Source organism: Oncorhynchus tshawytscha, linkage group LG02 (assembly GCF_018296145.1).
Source record: "Oncorhynchus tshawytscha isolate Ot180627B linkage group LG02, Otsh_v2.0, whole genome shotgun sequence".
Taxonomy (NCBI): domain Eukaryota; kingdom Metazoa; phylum Chordata; class Actinopteri; order Salmoniformes; family Salmonidae; genus Oncorhynchus; species Oncorhynchus tshawytscha.
The window spans coordinates 6,198,048-6,222,406 of NC_056430.1; the positions used below are offsets into that span (position 1 = coordinate 6,198,048).

Here is a 24,359-nt window from a genome sequence, read left to right on the forward strand (position 1 = left end):
GTTCCCTTTGTGCAATGATTTGGAAACCTGCATGTGGACCTGAACTATCATTAAAATAATTAAATACATGACTTTTTATTCACAGAATGATGTGTTTTCTAAAAGGTAGTTCCCATCATCGGTGTGAGTTAGTGACCCAATTCACAAAAAGGACATTTAATATACTTTTTTCTCTCTTTCTGACAAGAGTTTGAAAGAATAAGAAATCAAAAATAGAAAAAGACATCATTCCAAAGATGCATTTTCAAACAAACACATTTAGATGTGAACAATTAGATCACAGCTAGCATTCTCCAATACCAAAATAGGATACTCTGTGAGAAGGAATGAAGTGGGAGGAGGGGCATCATTTTTACCATTCCCCTCTATATCCCTGGCCCCTCAGAGAGACAGGTCCTAACATTGGCCCCTCAAAGAGACAGGTCCTAACACTGGCCCTAACACTGGCCCTTCAGAGAGACAGGTCCTAACACTGGCCCCTCAGAGAGACAGGCCCTAACACTGGCCCCTCAGAGAGACAGGTCCTAACACTGGCCCCTCAGAGAGACAGTTCCTAACACTGGCCCCTCAGAGAGACAGGTCCTAACACTGGCCCCTCAGAGAGACAGGCCCTAACACTGGCCCCTCAGAGAGACAGGTCCTAACCCAGGCCCTAACACTGGCCCCAACCATTTCTAAACCATGGGCATGTTCAGGAGGATATAAAGTTACAGAACATTCAGATAGAAATATATAATGTAGAACAGATATGATTGTCTGTCAGATGGAATAGGGGGGGGGGGATCAGGTGTCAGCTCTATTCACACTATTTATATCTGAAACATTCACAAAGTTTCACATCACTGACTGAATAAACCCCAGGCCTGCTCTTTACTCCTCTGTGATGACGTGCTCCCACGTCACCTTGGCCTGCTCTTTAGTCCTCTGTGATGACGTGCTCCCACGTCACCTTGGCCTGCTCTTTACTCCTCTGTGATGACGTGCTCCCACGCCACCTTGGCCTGCTCTTTTTCCTGACGTGCTCCCACGCCACCTTGGCCTGGTAATGAGAGGCTGAGAGATCTTGCGTGGCATGGGCCTGGGCACGAGAATACACCCTTCCTCAGGGATACACCCCTCTCTCAGGTAGGGCTTGGGGGCAGGGCGGGCGGGGGCTCCTGGTGGTAGTGGGGCAGGTTCTGGATGTTTAGGGCGTGGGCCTCTGGGAGGACGGGGATAATAGGGGTGATGACGGGGTGACCCACCCAGGGGCGGAGAGGCTACGGCAGGGAGGGGGTTTGGAGCCATCCAGGACCTCTGGCTCAGAGACGCTGTATCGGACAGGCAGGTAGGGACTAGAGGGGAGTTCATTCCCAGGTCTTCTCCGTCTATGGCCCAGATAGAGTGCACTGTGCTAGGGGTAATGGAGACAGAGTCCAGTGGGTGCCTGCTGGGTGTCTGCTGGTAGTTCCAGGGGCCTCGGTGGAGCAGGACTGGCCCAACAAGTTGCTCTCACTCAAGGATGAGACGCCGGAGGAGGCACTGCCAGAGAGGGTAGAGTTACTGCCATCCAGACCGGACTGGGACTGGGGACTGGTGGGCGAGGCAGGTATAGGGTGCAGGGGTGACTGTTGGAGAGAAACAAGCGGGACAATGGGTTATTCTCAGATAAGTGGGACAATGGGTTATTCTCATAGATAAGTGGGACAATGGGTTATTCTCATAGATAAGTGGGACAATGGGTTATTCTCATAGATAAGTGGGACAATGGGTTATTCTCATAGATAAGTGGGACAATGGGTTATTCTCATAGATAAGTGAGACAATGAGTTATTCTCATAGCTAAGTGGGACAATGGGTTATTCTCATAGATAAGCGGGACAATGGGTTATTCTAAAGTAAGTGGGACAATGGGTTATTCTCAGACAAGCGGGACAATGGGTTATTCTCATAGATAAAAGGGACAATGGGTTATTCTCAGATAAGCGGGACAATGGGTTATTCTCATAGATAAAAGGGACAATGGGTTATTCTCAGATAAGCGGGACAATGGGTTATTCTCATAGATAAAAGGGACAATGGGTTATTCTCATAGATAAAAGGGACAATGGGTTATGGTCAGAGATAAAAGGGACAATGGGTTATTCTCAGACAAGCGGGACAATGGGTTATTCTCATAGATAAAAGGGACAATGGGTTATTCTCATAGATAAAAGGGACAATGGGTTATGGTCAGAGATAAAAGGGACAATGGGTTATTCTCAGTTAAGTGGGACAATGGGTTATTCTCATAGATAAGTGGGACAATGGGTTATTCTAAAGTAAGTGGGACAATGGGTTATTCTAAAGTAAGTGGGACAATGGGTTATTCTCATAGATAAGTGGGACAATGTGTTATTCTCATAGATAAGTGGGACAATGTGTTATTCTCATAGATAAGGGGACAATATGTTTTCTCATAGATAAGCGGGACAATGGGTTATTCTCATAGACAAGTGGGACAAATGGTTATTCTCATAGATAAGTGGGACAATGGGTTAGTCTCATAGATAAGTGGGACAATGGGTTATTCTCATAGATAAGTGGGACAATGGGTTATTCTCATAGATAAGTGGGACAATGGGTTATTCTCAGATAAGTGGGACAATGGGTTATTCTCATAGATAAGTGGGACAATGGGTTAATCTCATAGATAAGTGGGACAATGGGTTCTTCTCATAGATAAGCGGGACACTGGGTTATTCTCAGATAAGTGGGACAATGGGTTATTCTCAGATAAGTGGGACAATGGGTTATTTCATAGATACAGTTCCTTGCGAAAGTATTCGGCCCCTTGAACTTTGAGACCTTTTGCCACATTTCAGGCTTCAAACATAAAGATATAAAACTGTATTTTTTTGTGAAGAATCAACAACAAGTGGGACACAATCATGAAGTGGAACAACATTTATTGGATATTTCAAACTTTTTTAACAAATCAAAAACTGAAAAATTGGGCGTGCAAAATTATTCAGCCCCTTTACTTTCAGTGCAGCAAACTCTCTCCAGAAGTTCAGTGAGGATCTCTGAATGATCCAATGTTGACCTAAATGACAAATGATGATAAATACAATCCATCTGTGTGTAATCAAGTCTCCGTATAAATGCACCTGCACTGTGATAGACTCAGAGGTCCGTTATAAGCGCAGAGAGCATCATGAAGAACAAGGAACACACCAGGCAGGTCCGAGATAATGTTGTGAAGAAGTTTAAAGCCGGATTTGGATACAAAAAGATTTAAAAAGATTTAAACATCCCAAGGAGCACTGTGCAAGCGATAATATTGAAATGGAAGGAGTATCAGGCCACTGCAAATCTACCAAGACCTGGCCGTCCCTCTAAACTTTCAGCTCATACAAGGAGAAGACTGATCAGAGATGCAGCCAAGAGGCCCATGATCACTCTGGATGAACTGCAGAGATCTACAGCTGAGGTGGGAGACTCTGTCCATAGGACAACAATCAGTCGTATATTGCACAAATCTGGCCTTTATGGAAGAGTGGCAAGAAGAAAGCCATTTCTTAAAGATATCCATAAAAAGTGTCATTTAAAGTTTGCCACAAGCCACCTGGGAGACACACCAAACATGTGGAAGAAGGTGCTCTGGTCAGATGAAACCAAAATTGAACTTTTTGGCAACAATGCAAAAACGTTATGTTTGGCGTAAAAGCAACACAGCTCATCACCCTGAACACACCATCCCCACTGTCAAACATGGTGGTGGCAGCATCATGGTTTGGGCCTGCTTTTCTTCAGCAGGGACAGGGAAGATGGTTAAAATTGATGGGAAGATGGATGGAGCCAAATACAGGACCATTCTGGAAGAAAACCCGATGGAGTCTGCAAAAGACCTGAGACTGGGACGGAGATTTGTCTTCCAACAAGACAATGATCCAAAACATAAAGCAAAATCTACAATGGAATGGTTCAAAAATAAACATATCCAGGTGTTAGAATGGCCAAGTCAAAGTCCAGACCTGAATCCAATCGAGAATCTGTGGAAAGAACTGAAAACTGCTGTTCACAAATGCTCTCCATCCAACCTCACTGAGCTCGAGCTGTTTTGCCAGGAGGAATGGGAAAAAATTTCAGTCTCTCGATGTGCAAAACTGATAGAGACATACCCCAAGCGACTTACAGCTGTAATCGCAGCAAAAAGGTGGCACTACAAAGTATTAACTTAAGGGGGCTGAATAATTTTGCACACCCAATTTTTCAGTTTTTGATTTGTTAAAAAAGTTTGAAATATCCAATAAATGTCGTTCCACTTCATGATTGTGTCCCACTTGTTGTTGATTCTTCACAAAAAATACAGTTTTATATCTTTATGTTTGAAGCCTGAAATGTGGCAAAAGGTCGCAAAGTTCAAGGGGGCCGAATACTTTCGCAAGGCACTGTAAGTGGGACAATGGGTTATTCTCATAGATAAGTGGGACAATGGGTTATTCTCATAGATAAGTGGGACAATGGGTTATTCTCATAGCTAAGTGGGACAATGGGTTATTCTCATAGATAAGCGGGACAATGGGTTATTCTAAAGTAAGTGGGACAATGGGTTATTCTCATAGATAAGTGGGACAATGGGTTATTCTCATAGATAAGTGGGACAATGGGTTATTTCATAGATAAGTGGGACAATGGGTTAATCTCATAGATAAGTGGAACAATGGGTTATTCTCATAGATAAGTGAGACAATGGGTTATTCTCATAGGTAAGTGGGACAATGGGTTATTCTCATAGGTAAGTGGGATAATGGGTTATTCTCATAGATACGTGGGATAATGGGTTATTCTCATAGCTAAGTGGGACAAATGGTTATTCTCAGATAAGTGGGACAATGGGTTATTTCATAGATAAGTGGGACAATGGGTTAATCTCATAGATAAGTGGAACAAGGGGTTATTCTCATAGATAAGTGGGATAATGGGTTATTCTCATAGATAAGTGGGACAACGGGTTATTCTCATAGATAAGTGAGACAATGGGTTATTCTCATAGGTAAGTGGGACAATGGGTTATTCTCATAGGTAAGTGGGACAATGGGTTATTCTCAGATAAGTGGGACAATGGGTTATTCTCAGATAAGCGGGACAATGGGTTATTCTCATAGATGAGTGGGACACTGGGATATTCTCAGATAAGTGGAACAATGGGTTATTCTCATAGATAAGTGGGATAATGGGTTATTCTCATAGATAAGTGGGATAATGGGTTATTCTCATAGATAAGTGGGATAATGGGTTATTCTCATAGCTAAGTGGGACAAATGGTTATTCTCATAGATAAGTGGGACAATGGGTTAGTCTCATAGATAAGTGGGACAATGGGTTAATCTCATAGATAAGTGGGACAATGGGTTATTCTCATAGATAAGTGAGACAATGGGTTATTCTCATAGGTAAGTGGGACAATGGGTTATTCTCATAGGTAAGTGGGACAATGGGTTATTCTCAGATAAGTGGGACAATGGGTTATTTCATAGATAAGTGGGACAATGGGTTAATCTCATAGATAAGTGGGAAAATGGGTTATTCTCATAGATGAGTGGGACAATGGGTTATTCTCATAGATAAGTGGGATAATGGGTTATTCTCATAGATAAGTGGGACAACGGGTTATTCTCATAGATAAGTGGGATAATGGGTTATTCTCATAGATAAGTGGGATAATGGGTTATTCTCATAGATAAGTGGGATAATGGGTTATTCTCATAGATAAGTGGGATAATGGGTTATTCTCATAGCTAAGTGGGACAATGGGTTATTCTCATATATAAGCGGGACAATGGGTTATTCTAAAGTAAGTGGGACAATGGGTTATTCTCATAGATAAGCAGGACAATGGGTTATTCTCATAGATAAGTGGGACAATGGGTTATTCTCAGACAAGCGGGACAATGGGTTATTCTCATAGATAAAAGGGACAATGGGTTATTCTCAGATAAGCGGGACAATGGGTTATTCTCATAGATAAAAGGGACAATGGGTTATTCTCATAGATAAAAGGGACAATGGGTTATGGTCAGAGATAAAAGGGACAATGGGTTATTCTCAGATAAGTGGGACAATGGGTTATTCTAAAGTAAGTGGGACAATGGGTTATTCTAAAGTAAGTGGGACAATGGGTTATTCTCATAGATAAGTGGGACAATGGGTTATTCTCATAGATAAGTGGGACAATGGGTTATTCTCATAGATGAGTGGGACAATGGGTTATTCTCAGATAAGTGGAACAATGGGTTATTCTCATAGATAAGTGGGATAATGGGTTATTCTCATAGATAAGTGGGATAATGGGTTATTCTCATAGATAAGTGGGATAATGGGTTATTCTCATAGCTAAGTGGGACAAATGGTTATTCTCATAGATAAGTGGGACAATGGGTTAGTCTCATAGATAAGTGGGACAATGGGTTAATCTCATAGATAAGTGGGACAATGGGTTATTCTCATAGATAAGTGAGACAATGGGTTATTCTCATAGGTAAGGGGGACAATGGGTTATTCTCATAGGTAAGTGGGACAATGGGTTATTCTCAGATAAGTGGGACAATGGGTTATTCTCAGATAAGCGGGACAATGGGTTCTTCTCATAGATAAGCGGGACACTGGGTTATTCTCAGATAAGTGGGACAATGGGTTATTCTCATAGATAAGTGGGACAATGGGTTATTCTCATAGATAAGTGGGATAATGGGTTATTCTCATAGATAAGTGGAACAAAAGAGGCGTTATTAAAAACAAAAAGAAAATGATTATGAACAGGTATAAAGCAAATTCAAGCCAAACTGCAAGACAAATATTACAAAAACAGAGTTATACATTACAATACATATATATATATATATATATATATATATACACTTATAAACCGACACAAACACACAGTTATACATTACAATACATATATATATATATATATATATATATTCTTATAAACTGACACAAACACACAGTTATACATTACAATACATATATATATATATACTTATAAACCGACACAAACACACAGTAAAAAAATAAGATACGCTACAACCAAGTGCTCGTTTATCCATGCATGCGCATTGATACTGAAAGGGCTGAGATACTAGCCGGAGACATGCACAGAACAGACCAGATCAGACCAGAAAGGACGGTATAGGCTACTCTAGCCCAGGGCGGGTCACGGAGGGTACCTTTCGTATAGAGGAGCGTGCAGGGAGAGCTGGAGGGAGGTCGCTGTTCTGGTGGTGGAAAGCATCAAAGTTCATGGAGAAGTGTCCTATAGGAAGAGACACACAGCAGGACAGAACAAAATGGGTTGGTTTGGAGAAACACACAGAACTACAACCAGGAGAGAGAAGGAGAGGAGGGAGAGGGAGAGAAGTAGAGAGAGAGATGGAGGGAAGTAGAGAGAGAAGTATAGAGAGAGAGATGGAGAGGAGGGAGAGAAGTAGAGAGAGAGATGGAGGGATGGAGGGAAGTAGAGAGAGAAGTAGAGAGAGAGAGATGGAGAGGAGGGAGAGGGAGAGAAGTAGAGAGAGAGAGAAGTAGAGAGAGAGAGAGAGAGATGAGGGAGAGAGAGAGAGAGAGAAAGAAGTAGAAAGAGAGATACATAGACAAAGAGAGGGGGAGCGAGAGAGCGTGAGAGCGAGAGAGATGTGGAGAAGGATAAACAGGTCTCTACACTAGGCTACATAACTCATTCTAGTTGAGAGGCAGGTTGGGGTAGATTGGGGCAGCAGGTAGCCTAGTGGTTAGAGCGTTGGGGTGGAAAGGATCAGGTAAGTTCAGGGGTGCGGTGGAGGGGGGTAAACACTGTGCCGTTGACATACCTTTTGATTTTGTGTATAGCATTCACAACACAGGTGTCCAACTCATTCCATGGAGGGCAGTGTGTCTGCTGGTTTGGTTATTTCCCGTCTATTTATGAGGCCTTCCATGGAATGAGTCAGACACCTGTGGTTTCCCACACTAATTATGCTAGCTAATTGACTTGCTGCTCATCATCAGTGTTTACCCACCTTTCTGAATCACTATATCCCTGGATAGGATGACACAGGACTTGCCCTTTTCAACATAGAAACACAGGGACAAAGGAGAGCTACAATCACACACAGATTACTGGTGGACGGAAGTTGAAGGATTCCTGTGGGAATCTATTGGAATCGAAGCTCCCATGAAATAAAAACTACAACAAACTTCATAAAAACTACAAAAACTGCATCAAACCATTTGATGTTGAGAATTATTTGAATGATTACTTCATTGGCAAAAGTGGGCAAACTTATGCAGGAACGAACAGTGAGCCAATCGTATTCATGCATAAAAAAAAAAACGAATAATGAAAGAAAAAACATTTCAATTTTTGTGAAGTTAGTTTGGGAGAGGTGGAAAAAAGTAGTGTTTGACCAAATACAATGCTATTTCTCTGTAATCCAAAATGGACAGACTTTCAGCATGCTTATAGAGAACATGTACTACACATGACACAAATGATACAAATGACTGATGATTGGTTGAAAGAAATCGACAATAAGAAGATTGAGAGAGCTGTACTGTTAAATGTCAGTGCAGCCTTTGATATTATCGATCATAACCTCTTGTTGAGAAAACTATGTGTTATGGCTTTTCAACCTCTGCCATATTGTGGATTCAGAGCTACTGTAGGTATTCCTCAGAGCTATCTATCTAATAGAACTCAGAGGGTTTTCTTTAATGTCAAACATGTGGTAAAGTGTGGTGAACCGCAGGGCAGCTCTCTAGGCCCTCTACTCTTTTCTATTTCTACCAATGACCTGCCACTGGCATTAAACAAAGTGTGTGTGTCCATGTATACTGACGATTCAACCATATACGCATCAGCAACCACAGCTAATGAAGTCACTGAAACCCTTAACAAAGAGTTGCAGTCTGTTTTGGAATGGGTGGCCAGTCATAAACTGGTCATGAACATCTCTAAAACTAAGAGCATTGTATTTGGTACAAATCATTCCTTAAGTTCTAGACCTCAGCTGAATCTGGTAATGAATGGTGTGGCTGTTGAACAAGTTGATTGTAGACTGTCATGGTCAAAACATAGAGATTCAATGGTTGTAATGATGGGGAGAGGCCTGTCCGTAATAAAGAGATGCTCTGCTTTTTGACACCACACTCCAAAAAGTCCTGCAGCCTCTAGTTTTGTCTTATCTTGATTACTGTCCAGCCGTGTGGTCAAGTGCTGCAAGGAAAGACCTAGTTAACCTGCAGCTGGTCCCAGAACAGAGCGGCACATCTTCATAGTAATCAAAGGGCTGATATAAATACTATGCAGTCAGTCTATCTTGGATTTACTTAGTTTTTATAAGAAACATTCATGTGTTGAAAATCCCAAAATATTTGCATAATCAATTTACACACTGCTCGGACAAACACACACTTATCCCACCTGACATGCCACCAGGGGTCAGCTGTCAGAGCAGCTTACCGATCATTGCATCTGTACATAGCACATCTGTAAATAGCCCACCCAACTACCATATTGTTATTTATTTTGGGGTAATTTATTTTTGCTCTTTGCACCCCAGTACCTCTACTTGCACATCATCTGTACATCTATCACTCCAGTGTTAATTGCTAAATTGTATCCTACCTCATTTGCACACACTGTACATGCACTTTTCTATTGTGTTATTGACTGTACGTTTTGTTTATTCCATGTGTAACTCTGTGTTTTGTGTCGCACTGCTTCGCTTTAACTTGGCCAGAGGTCGCAGTTGTAAATGAGAACTTGTTCTCAACTAACCTACCTGGTTAAATCAAGGTGTTCTCAACTAGCCTACCTGGTTAAATAAAGGTGTTCTCAACTACCCTACCTGGTTAAATCAAGGTGAAATAAATAACCATTTTAAAACGACCAGGGGATGAATACTTTTGCACGGAACTGTAAGTTGTCTTGAATAAAGCCATTAAAGAGGCTGGGAGCAGCATTTAGCTTTGTGCCAGCTTTCTTTCTTGATTGTTTTAACCATCATAAAATGTGAAGTTTGTAGTGTGGCATTCATGTATAAAGGGTCTTACCATGGGGAAGGCTACGGGGCGGGACTGGGGGGGCCATCACACTCCCAACGTGGGTGGACAGGAACGGCAACGCCTCTCTGGTACCACTGTCCAGACTCCAGGAGCTGGGGGTGGTCAGGACTGTAGAGGAGAGACAGATAATATTAAAACTTCACTCTACTGTCCACCCCCTCTACTCTCCACCCACTCTACTGTCCACCCTGAGCTGCTGACGGTGGTTAGGACTGAAGTCTCAGGTGGACAGACACAGATAACATAACTGATACAGTAGCGTCTGTCAACAGACTGTGGGATAACATAACTGATATAGTAGTGTCTGTCAACAGACTGTGGGATAACATAACTGATATAGTAGTGTCTGTCAACAGACTGTGGGATAACATAACTGATATAGTAGTAGTGTCTGTCAACAGACTGTGGGATAACATAACTGATATCGTAGTGTCTGTAAATAGACTGTGGGATAACATAACTGATATCGTAGTGTCTGTCAACAGACTGTGGGATAACATAACTGATATCATAGTGCCTGTCAACAGACTGTGGGATAACATAACTGATATAGTAGTGTCTGTCAACAGACTGTGGGATAACATAACTGATATAGTAGTGTCTGTCAACAGACTGTGGGATAACATAACTGATATCGTAGTGTCTGTCAACAGACTGTGGGATAACATAACTGATACAGTAGCGTCTGTCAACAGACTGTGGGATAACATAACTGATACCGTAGTGCCTATCAACAGACTGTGGGATAACATAACTGATATCATAGCGTCTGTCAACAGACTGTGGGATAACATAACTGATATCGTAGTGTCTGTCAACAGACTGTGGGATAACATAACTGATATCATAGTGCCTGTCAACAGACTGTGGGATAACATAACTGATATCGTAGTGCCTGTCAACAGACTGTGGGATAACATAACTGATATCATAGTGTCTGTAAATAGACTGTGGGATAACATAACTGATATCGTAGTGCCTGTCAACAGACTGTGGGATAACATAACTGATATCATAGTGCCTGTCAACAGACTGTGGGATAACATAACTGATATCATAGTGCCTGTCAACAGACTGTGGGATAACATAACTGATATCGTAGCGTCTGTCAACAGACTGTGGGATAACATAACTGATATCATAGTGCCTGTCAACAGACTGTGGGATAACATAACTGATATCGTAGTGCCTGTCAACAGACTGTGGGATAACATAACTGATATCATAGTGCCTGTCAACAGACTGTGGGATAACATAACTGATATCGTAGTGTCTGTCAACAGACTGTGGGATAACATAACTGATATCGTAGCGTCTGTCAACAGACTGTGGGATAACATAACTGATATCGTAGCGTCTGTCAACAGACTGTGGGATAAAATAACTGATATCGTAGCGTCTGTCAACAGACTGTGGGATAACATAACTGATATAGTAGTGTCTGTCAACAGACTGTGGGATAACATAACTGATATAGTAGTGTCTGTCAACAGACTGTGGGATAACATAACTGATATCGTAGCGTCTGTCAACAGACTGTGGGATAACATAACTGATATCGTAGCGTCTGTCAACAGACTGTGGGATAACATAACTGATATCATAGTGTCTGTCAACAGACTGTGGGATAACATAACTGATATCGTAGCGTCTGTCAACAGACTGTGGGATAACATAACTGATATCATAGTGTCTGTCAACAGACTGTGGGATAACATAACTGATATCATAGTGCCTGTCAACAGACTGTGGGATAACATAACTGATATCGTAGTGTCTGTAAATAGACTGTGGGATAACATAACTGATATCGTAGTGTCTGTCAACAGACTGTGGGATAACATAACTGATATCATAGTGTCTGTCAACAGACTGTGGGATAACATAACTGATATCGTAGCGTCTGTCAACAGACTGTGGGATAACATAACTGATATCATAGTGCCTGTCAACAGACTGTGGGATAACATAACTGATATCGTAGTGTCTGTAAATAGACTGTGGCATAACATAACTGATATCGTAGTGTCTGTCAACAGACTGTGGGATAACATAACTGATATCATAGTGTCTGTCAACAGACTGTGGGATAACATAACTGATATCGTAGCGTCTGTCAACAGACTGTGGGATAACATAACTGATATCATAGTGCCTGTCAACAGACTGTGGGATAACATAACTGATATCGTAGTGCCTGTCAACAGACTGTGGGATAACATAACTGATATCATAGTGCCTGTCAACAGACTGTGGGATAACATAACTGATATCGTAGCGTCTGTCAACAGACTGTGGGATAACATAACTGATATTATAGTGTCAGTCAACAGACTGTGGTATAACATAACTGATATCATAGAGTCTGTCAACAGACTGTGGGATAACATAACTGATATCGTAGCGTCTGTCAACAGACTGTGGGATAACATAACTGATACCGTAGTGCCTATCAACAGACTGTGGGATAACATAACTGATATCATAGCGTCTGTCAACAGACTGTGGGATAACATAACTGATATCGTAGCGTCTGTCAACAGACTGTGGGATAACATAACTGATATCGTAGTGTCTGTCAACAGACTGTGGGATAACATAACTGATATAGTAGTGTCTGTCAACAGACTGTGGGATAACATAACTGATATCGTAGCGTCTGTCAACAGACTGTGGGATAACATAACTGATATAGTAGTAGTGTCTGTCAACAGACTGTGGGATAACATAACTGATATCGTAGCGTCTGTCAACAGACTGTGGGATAACATAACTGATATCGTAGCGTCTGTCAACAGTCTGTGGGATAACATAACTGATATCGTAGCGTCTGTCAACAGACTGTGGGATAACATAACTGATATCGTAGCGTCTGTCAACAGACTGTGGGATAACATAACTGATATCGCAGTGTCTGTCAACAGACAGTGGGATAACATAACTGATATCATAGTGTCTGTCAACAGACTGTGGGATAACATAACTGATATCATAGTGCCTGTCAACAGACTGTGGGATAACATAACTGATATCATAGTGTCTGTCAACAGAATGTGGGATAACATAACTGATATCGCAGTGTCTGTCAACAGACAGTGGGATAACATAACTGATATCATAGTGTCTGTCAACAGACTGTGGGATAACATAACTGATATCATAGTGCCTGTCAACAGACTGTGGGATAACATAACTGATATCATAGTGTCTGTCAACAGACTGTGGGATAACATAACTGATATAGTAGTAGTGTCTGTCAACAGACTGTGGGATAACATAACTGATATCGTAGCGTCTGTCAACAGACTGTGGGATAACATAACTGATATCGTAGCGTCTGTCAACAGACTGTGGGATAACATAACTGATATAGTAGTGTCTGTCAACAGACTGTGGGATAACATAACTGATATCATAGTGTCTGTCAACAGACTCTGGGATAACATAACTGATATCATAGAGCCTGTCAACAGACTGTGGGATAACATAACTGATATCGTAGTGTCTGTAAATAGACTGTGGGATAACATAACTGATATCGTAGTGTCTGTCAACAGACTGTGGGATAACATAACTGATATCATAGTGCCTGTCAACAGACTGTGGGATAACATAACTGATATCATAGTGCCTGTCAACAGACTGTGGGATAACATAACTGATATCGTAGCGTCTGTCAACAGACTGTGGGATAACATAACTGATATCATAGTGTCTGTCAACAGACTGTGGGATAACATAACTGATATCATAATGCCTGTCAACAGACTGTGGGATAACATAACTGATATCATAGTGTCTGTCAACAGACTGTGGGATAACATAACTGATATCGTAGCGTCTGTCAACAGACTGTGGGATAACATAACTGATATCGTAGCGTCTGTCAACAGACTGTGGGATAAAATAACTGATATCGTAGCGTCTGTCAACAGACTGTGGGATAACATAACTGATATAGTAGTGTCTGTCAACAGACTGTGGGATAACATAACTGATATAGTAGTGTCTGTCAACAGACTGTGGGATAACATAACTGATATCGTAGTGTCTGTCAACAGACTGTGGGATAACATAACTGATATCATAGTGTCTGTCAACAGACTGTGGGATAACATAACTGATATCGTAGCGTCTGTCAACAGACTGTGGGATAACATAACTGATATCATAGCGTCTGTCAACAGACTGTGGGATAACATAACTGATATCGTAGCGTCTGTCAACAGACTGTGGGATAACATAACTGATATCATAGCGTCTGTCAACAGACTGTGGGATAACATAACTGATATCATAGTGTCTGTCAACAGACTGTGGGATAACATAACTGATATCATAGTGCCTGTCAACAGACTGTGGGATAACATAACTGATATCGTAGTGTCTGTAAATAGACTGTGGGATAACATAACTGATATCGTAGTGTCTGTCAACAGACTGTGGGATAACATAACTGATATCATAGTGCCTGTCAACAGACTGTGGGATAACATAACTGATATCATAGCGTCTGTCAACAGACTGTGGGATAACATAACTGATATCGTAGCGTCTGTCAACAGACTGTGGGATAACATAACTGATATCGTAGCGTCTGTCAACAGTCTGTGGGATAACATAACTGATATCGTAGCGTCTGTCAACAGACTGTGGGATAACATAACTGATATCGTAGCGTCTGTCAACAGACTGTGGGATAACATAACTGATATCGCAGTGTCTGTCAACAGACAGTGGGATAACATAACTGATATCATAGTGTCTGTCAACAGACTGTGGGATAACATAACTGATATCATAGTGCCTGTCAACAGACTGTGGGATAACATAACTGATATCATAGTGTCTGTCAACAGACTGTGGGATAACATAACTGATATAGTAGTAGTGTCTGTCAACAGACTGTGGGATAACATAACTGATATCGTAGCGTCTGTCAACAGACTGTGGGATAACATAACTGATATCGTAGCGTCTGTCAACAGACTGTGGGATAACATAACTGATATAGTAGTGTCTGTCAACAGACTGTGGGATAACATAACTGATATAGTAGTGTCTGTCAACAGACTGTGGGATAACATAACTGATATCGTAGCGTCTGTCAACAGACTGTGGGATAACATAACTGATATCGTAGCGTCTGTCAACAGACTGTGGGATAACATAACTGATATCGTAGCGTCTGTCAACAGACTGTGGGATAATATAACTGATATCGTAGCGTCTGTCAACAGTCTGTGGGATAACATAACTGATATCGTAGCGTCTGTCAACAGACTGTGGGATAACATAACTGATATCGTAGCGTCTGTCAACAGACTGTGGGATAACATAACTGATATCGCAGTGTCTGTCAACAGACAGTGGGATAACATAACTGATATCATAGTGTCTGTCAACAGACTGTGGGATAACATAACTGATATCATAGTGCCTGTCAACAGACTGTGGGATAACATAACTGATATAGTAGTGTCTGTCAACAGACTGTGGGATAACATAACTGATATAGTAGCGTCTTTCAACAGACTGTGGGATAACATAACTGATATCGTAGCGTCTGTCAACAGACTGTGGGATAACATAACTGATATAGTAGTGTCTGTCAACAGACTGTGGGATAACATAACTGATATAGTAGTGTCTGTCAACAGACTGTGGGATAACATAACTGATATCGTAGCGTCTGTCAACAGACTGTGGGATAACATAACTGATATCGTAGCGTCTGTCAACAGACTGTGGGATAACATAACTGATATCATAGCGTCTGTCAACAGACTGTGGGATAACATAACTGATATCATAGTGTCTGTCAACAGACTGTGGGATAACATAACTGATATAGTAGTGTCTGTCAACAGACTGTGGGATAACATAACTGATATAGTAGTAGTGTCTGTCAACAGACTGTGGGATAACATAACTGATATCGTAGCGTCTGTCAACAGACTGTGGGATAACATAACTGATATCGTAGCGTCTGTCAACAGACTGTGGGATAACATAACTGATATAGTAGTGTCTGTCAACAGACTGTGGGATAACATAACTGATATAGTAGTGTCTCAACAGACTGTGGGATAACATAACTGATATCGTAGCGTCTGTCAACAGACTGTGGGATAACATAACTGATATCGTAGCGTCTGTCAACAGACTGTGGGATAACATAACTGATATCGTAGCGTCTGTCAACAGACTGTGGGATAATATAACTGATATCGTAGCGTCTGTCAACAGTCTGTGGGATAACATAACTGATATCGTAGCGTCTGTCAACAGACTGTGGGATAACATAACTGATATCGTAGCGTCTGTCAACAGACTGTGGGATAACATAACTGATATCGCAGTGTCTGTCAACAGACAGTGGGATAACATAACTGATATCATAGTGTCTGTCAACAGACTGTGGGATAACATAACTGATATCATAGTGCCTGTCAACAGACTGTGGGATAACATAACTGATATAGTAGTGTCTGTCAACAGACTGTGGGATAACATAACTGATATAGTAGCGTCTTTCAACAGACTGTGGGATAACATAACTGATATAGTAGTGTCTGTCAACAGACTGTGGGATAACATAACTGATATAGTAGTGTCTGTCAACAGACTGTGGGATAACATAACTGATATCGTAGCGTCTGTCAACAGACTGTGGGATAACATAACTGATATCGTAGCGTCTGTCAACAGACTGTGGGATAACATAACTGATATCATAGCGTCTGTCAACAGACTGTGGGATAACATAACTGATATCATAGTGTCTGTCAACAGACTGTGGGATAACATAACTGATATCATAGTGTCTGTCAACAGACTGTGGGATAACATAACTGATATCATAGTGTCTGTCAACAGACTGTGGGATAACATAACTGATATCGTAGTGTCTGTCAACAGACTGTGGGATAACATAACTGATATCATAGTGTCTGTCAACAGACTGTGGGATAACATAACTGATATCATAGAGTCTGTCAACAGACTGTGGGATAACATAACTGATATAGTAGCTTCTGTCAACAGACTGTGGGATGAGCCGACTAACGAGGAACTTTGTTTCCGGTGCACATATCATTTGGACAAATCATGATGTGTTCACATATTGCAAATTTCAGAAGTGGAGGGGACATTTGGCACATAGACTCTCCCCTAATTTGAAAAAAAAGAAGCTGGGTGGAGCTACAGCCCTGCTTCCGCTTCTCGTTTTGTTTTCTAACACGTCCCCTCAGAACTTAATCATCTAATTAATTAACCCTGAATCATCATTAATCATCAGCAATATTTTAGTTCTGTGTTGATCCGAGATTAGGACTGCAGTGGAGAGACATGTTGTATTTACACAATATCATCAATACAATAAAATAAAAACTATCACCATCAAAAATCTTCATCATCGTCATCATCATCATCATCCTTTTGTTAATATTGAAGGCATTTACAGCGATGTTAGTAATATTAATCTATAAAAAAATAAAGAGAGTCGCACACTCTCTCTATATAAACTCCCAGTAATTACTAAATTAATAAATTACTGGGAGTTTATATATAGGGTGTGTGACTCTATTTTTATAGCTTAAAGTTTATTCGCTGTTACTCAGCACCTCTACATTAAAGGATTTTCTCTGGGTGTGTGTCAGTTCATGTTTTTTTATATATTAATGTAGCCAATGTTCTGTAATGGTGGCGTTTGTAATGCATTGTAATGTAATGTGTTGCATTTTTCATAATTGTTTAGGGTTGTTAATATGTATCATTCATTGTGTTTATGTTGACTTACAGGGTTGACCAATAACATACCAGTACCACACATAGATGAAGGGGAGAAATGTAGAAGTGTTGGTTATCACCTTCTATAAACTCTGAATAAGAGTTGGTTACCACCTCCTATAAACTCTGTTCAAGAGTTGGTTACCACCTCCTATAAACTCTGTTCAAGAGTTGGTTACCACCTCCTATAAACTCTGTTCAAGAGTTGGTTACCACCTCCTATAAACTCTGTTCAAGAGTTGGTTACCACCTCCTATAAACTCTGTTCAAGAGTTGGTTACCACCTCCTATAAACTCTGTTCAAGAGTTGGTTACCACCTCCTATAAACTCTGTTCAAGAGTTGGTTACCACCTCCTATAAACTCTGTTCAAGAGTTGGTTACCACCTCCTATAAACTCTGTTCAAGAGTTGGTTACCACCTCCTATAAACTCTGTTCAAGAGTTGGGTACCACCTCCTATAAACTCTGAATAAGAGTTGGTTATCACCTCCTATAAACTCTGTTCAAGAGTTGGTTACCACCTCCTATAAACTCTGAATACGAGTTGGTTATCATCTCCTCTAAACTCTGAATAAGAGTTGGTTATCATCTTCTATAAACTCTGTTCAAGAGTTGGTTATCACCTTCTATAAACTCTGAATAAGAGTAGGTTATCACCTCCTATAAATTCTGAATAAGAGTTGGTTATCACCTTCTATAAACTCTGAATAAGAGTTGGTTATCACCTTCTATAAACTCTGAATAAGAGTTGGTTACCACCTCCTATAAACTCTGTTCAAGAGTTGGTTATCACCTCCTATAAACTCTGTTCAAGAGTTGGTTACCACTGTAACGGTTTTCTAGTGGTGATGAAGGAGAGTCGGACCAAACTGCAGCGTGTCGATTGAGATTCATGTTTAATCAAACAAAGAAACACGAACACTACACAAAACAATAAACGTAATCGAAACCGAAACAGCCTATCTAGTGCAAACTAACCGAGAGTACACATAGGACACTAAGGACAATCACCCACGACAAACTCAAAGAATATGGCTGCCTAAATATGGTTCCCAATCAGAGACAACGATAAGCACCTGCCTCTGATTGAGAACCACTCCAGACAGCCATAGACTTTGCTAGATAACCCACTAGGCTACAATCCCAATACCACCACCAAAACCCCAAGACAAACACACCACAATTACCAAAACCCCATGCCCCACCCTGGCCTGACCAAATACATAAAGATAAACACAAAATACTTTGACCAGGGCGTGACAGAACCCCCTAAGGTGCGGACTCCCGAACGCACAACCTAAACCTGTAGGGAGGGTCTGGGTGGGCATCTGTCCGCGGTGGTGGCTCTGGCGCTGGACGTGGACCCCATTCCATAATTGTCTTAGTCCACCTCCTTAGTGTCCCTTGAGTGGCGACCCTCGCCGCTAACCTTGGCCTAGGAAACCTAACAACGGGCCCCACTGGACTGAGGTAGCTCGGGACCGAGGGGAAGCTCGGGACCGAGGGGAAGCTCGGGACCGAGGGGAAGCTCGGGACCGAGAGGAAGCTCGGGACCGAGAGGAAGCTCAGGAGTGAGAGGAAGCTCAGGCAGGTTGATGGATCTACCAGATCCTGGCTGGCTGGTGGTTCCGGCAGATCCTGGCTGACTGGCACTTCTGGCGGATCCTGGCAGACTGGCGGATCCTGGCAGACTGGCGGATCCTGGCAGACTGGCGGATCCTGGCAGACTGGCGGATCTAACTGATCCTGGCAGACTGGCGGATCCTGGCAGACTGGCGGATCCTGGCAGACTGGCGGATCCTGGCTGAATGGCGGATCTAACTGATCCTGGCAGACTGGCGGATCCTGGCTGACTGGCAGATCCTGGACGACTGGCAGATCCTGGCCGACTGGCAGTTCTGGCGGATCCTGGCCGACTGGCGGATCCTGGCCGACTGGCAGTTCTGGCGGATCCTGGCCGACTGGCAGTTCTGGCGGATCCTGGCCGACTGGCGGATCCTGGCCGACTGGCGGATCCTGGCCGACTGGCGGATCCTGGTCGACTGGCGGATCCTGGTCGACTGGCGGATCCTGGTCGACTGGCGGATCCTGGTCGACTGGCAGTTCTGGCAGATCCCAGCTGACTGGCGGATCTGGAAGAGTCTGATTGACTGGCAGATCTGGAAGGGTCTGGTTGACTGGCAGATCTGGTAGAGTCTGGTTGACTGGCAGATCTGGAAGAGTTTGGTTGACTGGCAGATCTGGAAGAGTCTGGTTGACTGGCAGATCTGGAAGAGTCTGGTTGACTGGCAGATCTGGAAGAGTCTGGTTGACTGGCAGATCTGGAAGAGTCTGGTTGACTGGCAGATCTGGAAGAGTCTGGCTGACTGGCAGATCTGGCGGCGCTGGGCAGCCTGGCGGCACTGGGCAGACCGGCGGGGCTGGGCAGACCGGCGGCGCTGGGCAGACCGGGCGCTGGGCAGACCGGCGACGCTAGGCAGACTGGCGACGCTGGGCAGACTGGCGGCGCTGGGCAGACTGGCGACGCTGGGCAGACTGGCGACGCTAGGCAGACTGGCGACGCTGGGCAGACTGGCGGCGCTGGGCAGACTGGCGGCGCTGGGCAGACTGGCGGCGCTGGGCAGACTGGCGGCGCTGGGCAGACTGACGGCGCTGGGCAGACTGGTGACGCTGGGCAGACTGGGGGCACTGGCGGCGCTGGGCAGACTGGCGGCACTTGCTGCTCCTCGCAGACTGACAGTTCCTTGCAGACTGACAGCTCCGTGCAGACTGACAGCTCCTTGCAGACTGACAGCTCCTTGCAGACTGACAGCTCCTTGCAGCCTGACAGCTCCTTGCAGACTGACAGCTCCTTGCAGACTGACAGCTCTATGCAGACTGACAGCTCTGGCTGCTTCATGCAGACTGACAGCTCTGGCTGCTCCATGTAGACTGGCTGCTTCATGCAGACTGGCAGCTCGGGCTGCTTCATGTAGACTGACAGCTCTGGCTGCTCCATGTAGACTGGCTGCTTCATGCAGACTGGCAGCTCGGGCTGCTTCATGTAGACTGACAGCTCTGGCTGCTCCATGCTGACTGGCGGCTCTGGCTGTTCCACGCTGACTGGCGGCTCTGGCTGCTCCATGTAGGCTGACAGCTCTGGCGGCTTCTTACAGACTGGCAGCTCTGGCGGCTCCGTGCAGACTGGCAGCTCCTTACAGACTGGCAGCTCCTTGCAGACTGGTAGCTCCGTGCAGACTGGCAGCTCCGTGCAGACTGGCAGCTCCGTGCAGACTGGCAGCTCCTTGCAGACTGACAGCTCCGTGCAGACTGGCAGCTCCGTGCAGACCGGCAGCTCCGTGCAGACTAGCAGCTCCGTGCAGACTGACAGCTCCTTGCAGACTGGCAGCTCCGTGCAGACTGGCAGCTCCGTGCAGACTGGCAGCTCCGTGCAGACTGGCAGCTCCGTGCAGACTGGCAGCTCCTTGTAGACTGGCTGCACTGAACAGGCGGGAGACTCCGGCCGTGCAGGAGAGGAGAAAGGCTCTGGCTGCGCTGAACAGGCGGGAGACTCCAGCAGCGCTGTAGAGGAGAAAGGCTCCGGCAGCGCTGAACAGGTGGGACGCACTGTAGGCCTGATGCGTGGTGCTGGCACTAGTATGCCGTGCATGCTATGCCAAGCCCACAGCTTTCTTTCTACTCTGTCCAATACATCCTCCACACTCTCAGACTCAGCACTCTGCTTCGCCGACAGCTCCAATTCCATCCATGGCTCTGCCCAGGGTCCTTGTCCGTCAAGGATCTCCTCCCAAGTCCATTTATCCAAAGAGTGCAGCCTCTCCCAATGCTGCTGCTGCCTCTGTTGCTTCTCCTGCTGCTGCCTTTGCTGCTGCTGCTGTTGCTCCTGCTGCACCTGTCGCTTCTCCTGCTGCTGCTGTTGCCTCTGTTTACCACGCCGCTTGGTCCTTGGTTGGTGGGTGATTCTGTAACGGTTTTCTAGTGGTGATGAAGGAGAGTCGGACCAAACTGCAGCGTGTCGATTGAGATTCATGTTTAATCAAACAAAGAAACACGAACACTACACAAAACAATAAACGTAATCGAAACCGAAACAGCCTATCTAGTGCAAACTAACCGAGAGTACACATAGGACACTAAGGACAATCACCCACAACAAACTCAAAGAATATGGCTGCCTAAATATGGTTCCCAATCAGAGACAACGATAAGCACCTGCCTCTGATTGAGAACCACTCCAGACAGCCATAGACTTTGCTAGACAACCCACTAAGCTACAATCCCAATACCACCACCAAAACCCCAAGACAAACACACCACAATTACCAAAACCCCATGCCCCACCCTGGCCTGACCAAATACGTAAAGATAAACACAAAATACTTTGACCAGGGCGTGACAACCACCTTCTATAAACTCTGAAAAGAGTTGGTTATCACCTTCTATAAACTCTGAAAAAGAGTTGGTTATCACCTCCTATAAACTCTGTTCAAGAGTTGGTTACCACCTCCTATAAACTCTGAATAAGAGTTGGTTATCACCTCCTATAAACTCTGTTCAAGAGTTGGTTATCACCTTCTATAAACTCTGAATAAGAGTAGGTTATCACCTCCTATAAACTCTGAATAAGAGTTTGTTATCACCTTCTATAAACTCTGAGCTGACAAAGGGCTTTCGTCATAGCAATGAGTTGGTGCTGACTGGGCTCTTCTCTACAAATTATCCACAGTGGGATATCTATAGGCTGAAGATACTGTGGATTAAACCAGCTGAAGTATTAGGAGGTTCAGTGAACTGCCTTGACTGAATCAACAGATAAAGCAGACGACTGAACAGACAGACTGACAGAAGAGATGGAAGGTGTGTGATGAAGTATTACAGACAGAAGAGATGGAAGGTGTGTGATGAAGTATTACAGACAGAAGAGATGGAAGGTGTGTGATGAAGTATTACAGACAGAAGAGATGGAAGGTGTATGATGAAGTATTACAGACAGAAGAGATGGAAGGTGTATGATGAAGTATTACAGACAGAAGAGATGGAAGGTGTATGATGAAGTATTACAGACAGAAGAGATGGAAGGTGTGTGATGAAGGATTACAGACAGACTGACAGAAGAGATGGAAGGTGTATGATGAAGGATTACAGACAGAAGAGATGGAAGGTGTATGATGAAGTATTACAGACAGAAGAGATGGAAGGTGTATGATGAAGTATTACAGACAGAAGAGATGGAAGGTGTATGATGAAGTATTACAGACAGAAGAGATGGAAGGTGTGTGATGAAGGATTACAGACAGACTGACAGAAGAGATGGAAGGTGTATGATGAAGTATTACAGACAGAAGAGATGGAAGGTGTGTGATGAAGGATTACAGACAGACTGACAGAAGAGATGGAAGGTGTATGATGAAGGATTACAGACAGAAGAGATGGAAGGTGTATGATGAAGGATTACAGACAGAAGAGATGGAAGGTGTATGATGAAGTATTACAGACAGAAGAGATGGAAGGTGTATGATGAAGTATTACAGACAGAAGAGATGGAAGGTGTATGATGAAGTATTACAGACAGTAGAGATGGAAGGTGTGTGATGAAGTATTACAGACAGAAGAGATGGAAGGTGTGTGATGAAGGATTACAGACAGACTGACAGAAGAGATGGAAGGTGTATGATGAAGGATTACAGACAGAAGAGATGGAAGGTGTGTGATGAAGTATTACAGACAGAAGAGATGGAAGGTGTGTGATGAAGTATTACAGACAGAAGAGATGGAAGGTGTATGATGAAGTATTACAGACAGAAGAGATGGAAGGTGTATGATGAAGGATTACAGACAGAAGAGATGGAAGGTGTGTGATGAAGTATTACAGACAGAAGAGATGGAAGGTGTGTGATGAAGGATTACAGACAGAAGAGATGGAAGGTGTGTGATGAAGGATTACAGACAGACTGACAGAAGAGATGGAAGGTGTATGATGAAGGATTACAGACAGAAGAGATGGAAGGTGTGTGATGAAGTATTACAGACAGACAGACAGACTGAAGAGACAGAAGGTGTGTGATGAAGGATTACAGACAGAAGAGATGGAAGGTGTGTGATGAAGTATTACAGACAGACAGACTGAAGAGACGGAAGGTGTGTGATGAAGGATTACAGACAGAAGAGATGGAAAGTGTGTGATGAAGGACTACAGACAGAAGAGATGGAAGGTGTGTGATGAAGGACTACAGACAGTAGAGATGGAAGGTGTGTGATGAAGGACTACAGACAGAAGAGATGGAAGGTGTGTGATGAAGGATTACAGACAGAAGAGATGGAAGGTGTGTGATGAAGGATTACAGACAGACTGACAGAAGAGATGGAAGGTGTGTGATGAAGGATTACAGACAGACAGACTCACAGAATATCTGCACTCATGAATTTATACTTTTAGTCAACGCAGCAACAAAACTACTTACAGACTATCATCAGACGTACGCAGCGATGTCCCTTTTTA

The 24,359-nt window shown here is 43.4% G+C and overlaps 1 protein-coding gene across 1 annotated transcript in view; it reads right to left on the reverse strand.

Moving 5' to 3' along the window:
* Positions 1-1,121: 1,121 nt before the first annotated feature.
* Positions 1,122-24,359, reverse strand: part of LOC121840603 (dedicator of cytokinesis protein 3-like) — a 45,453-nt gene continuing 22,215 nt past the window's right edge. The window contains exons 14-17 of the mRNA XM_042304887.1: positions 10,057-10,176; positions 7,194-7,279; positions 1,427-1,607; positions 1,122-1,201 (exon numbers count right to left, since the gene is read on the reverse strand). Coding sequence (XP_042160821.1) covers positions 1,122-1,201; positions 1,427-1,607; positions 7,194-7,279; positions 10,057-10,176 — 467 coding nt within the window. The remainder of the gene's footprint in view (positions 1,202-1,426; positions 1,608-7,193; positions 7,280-10,056; positions 10,177-24,359) is intronic.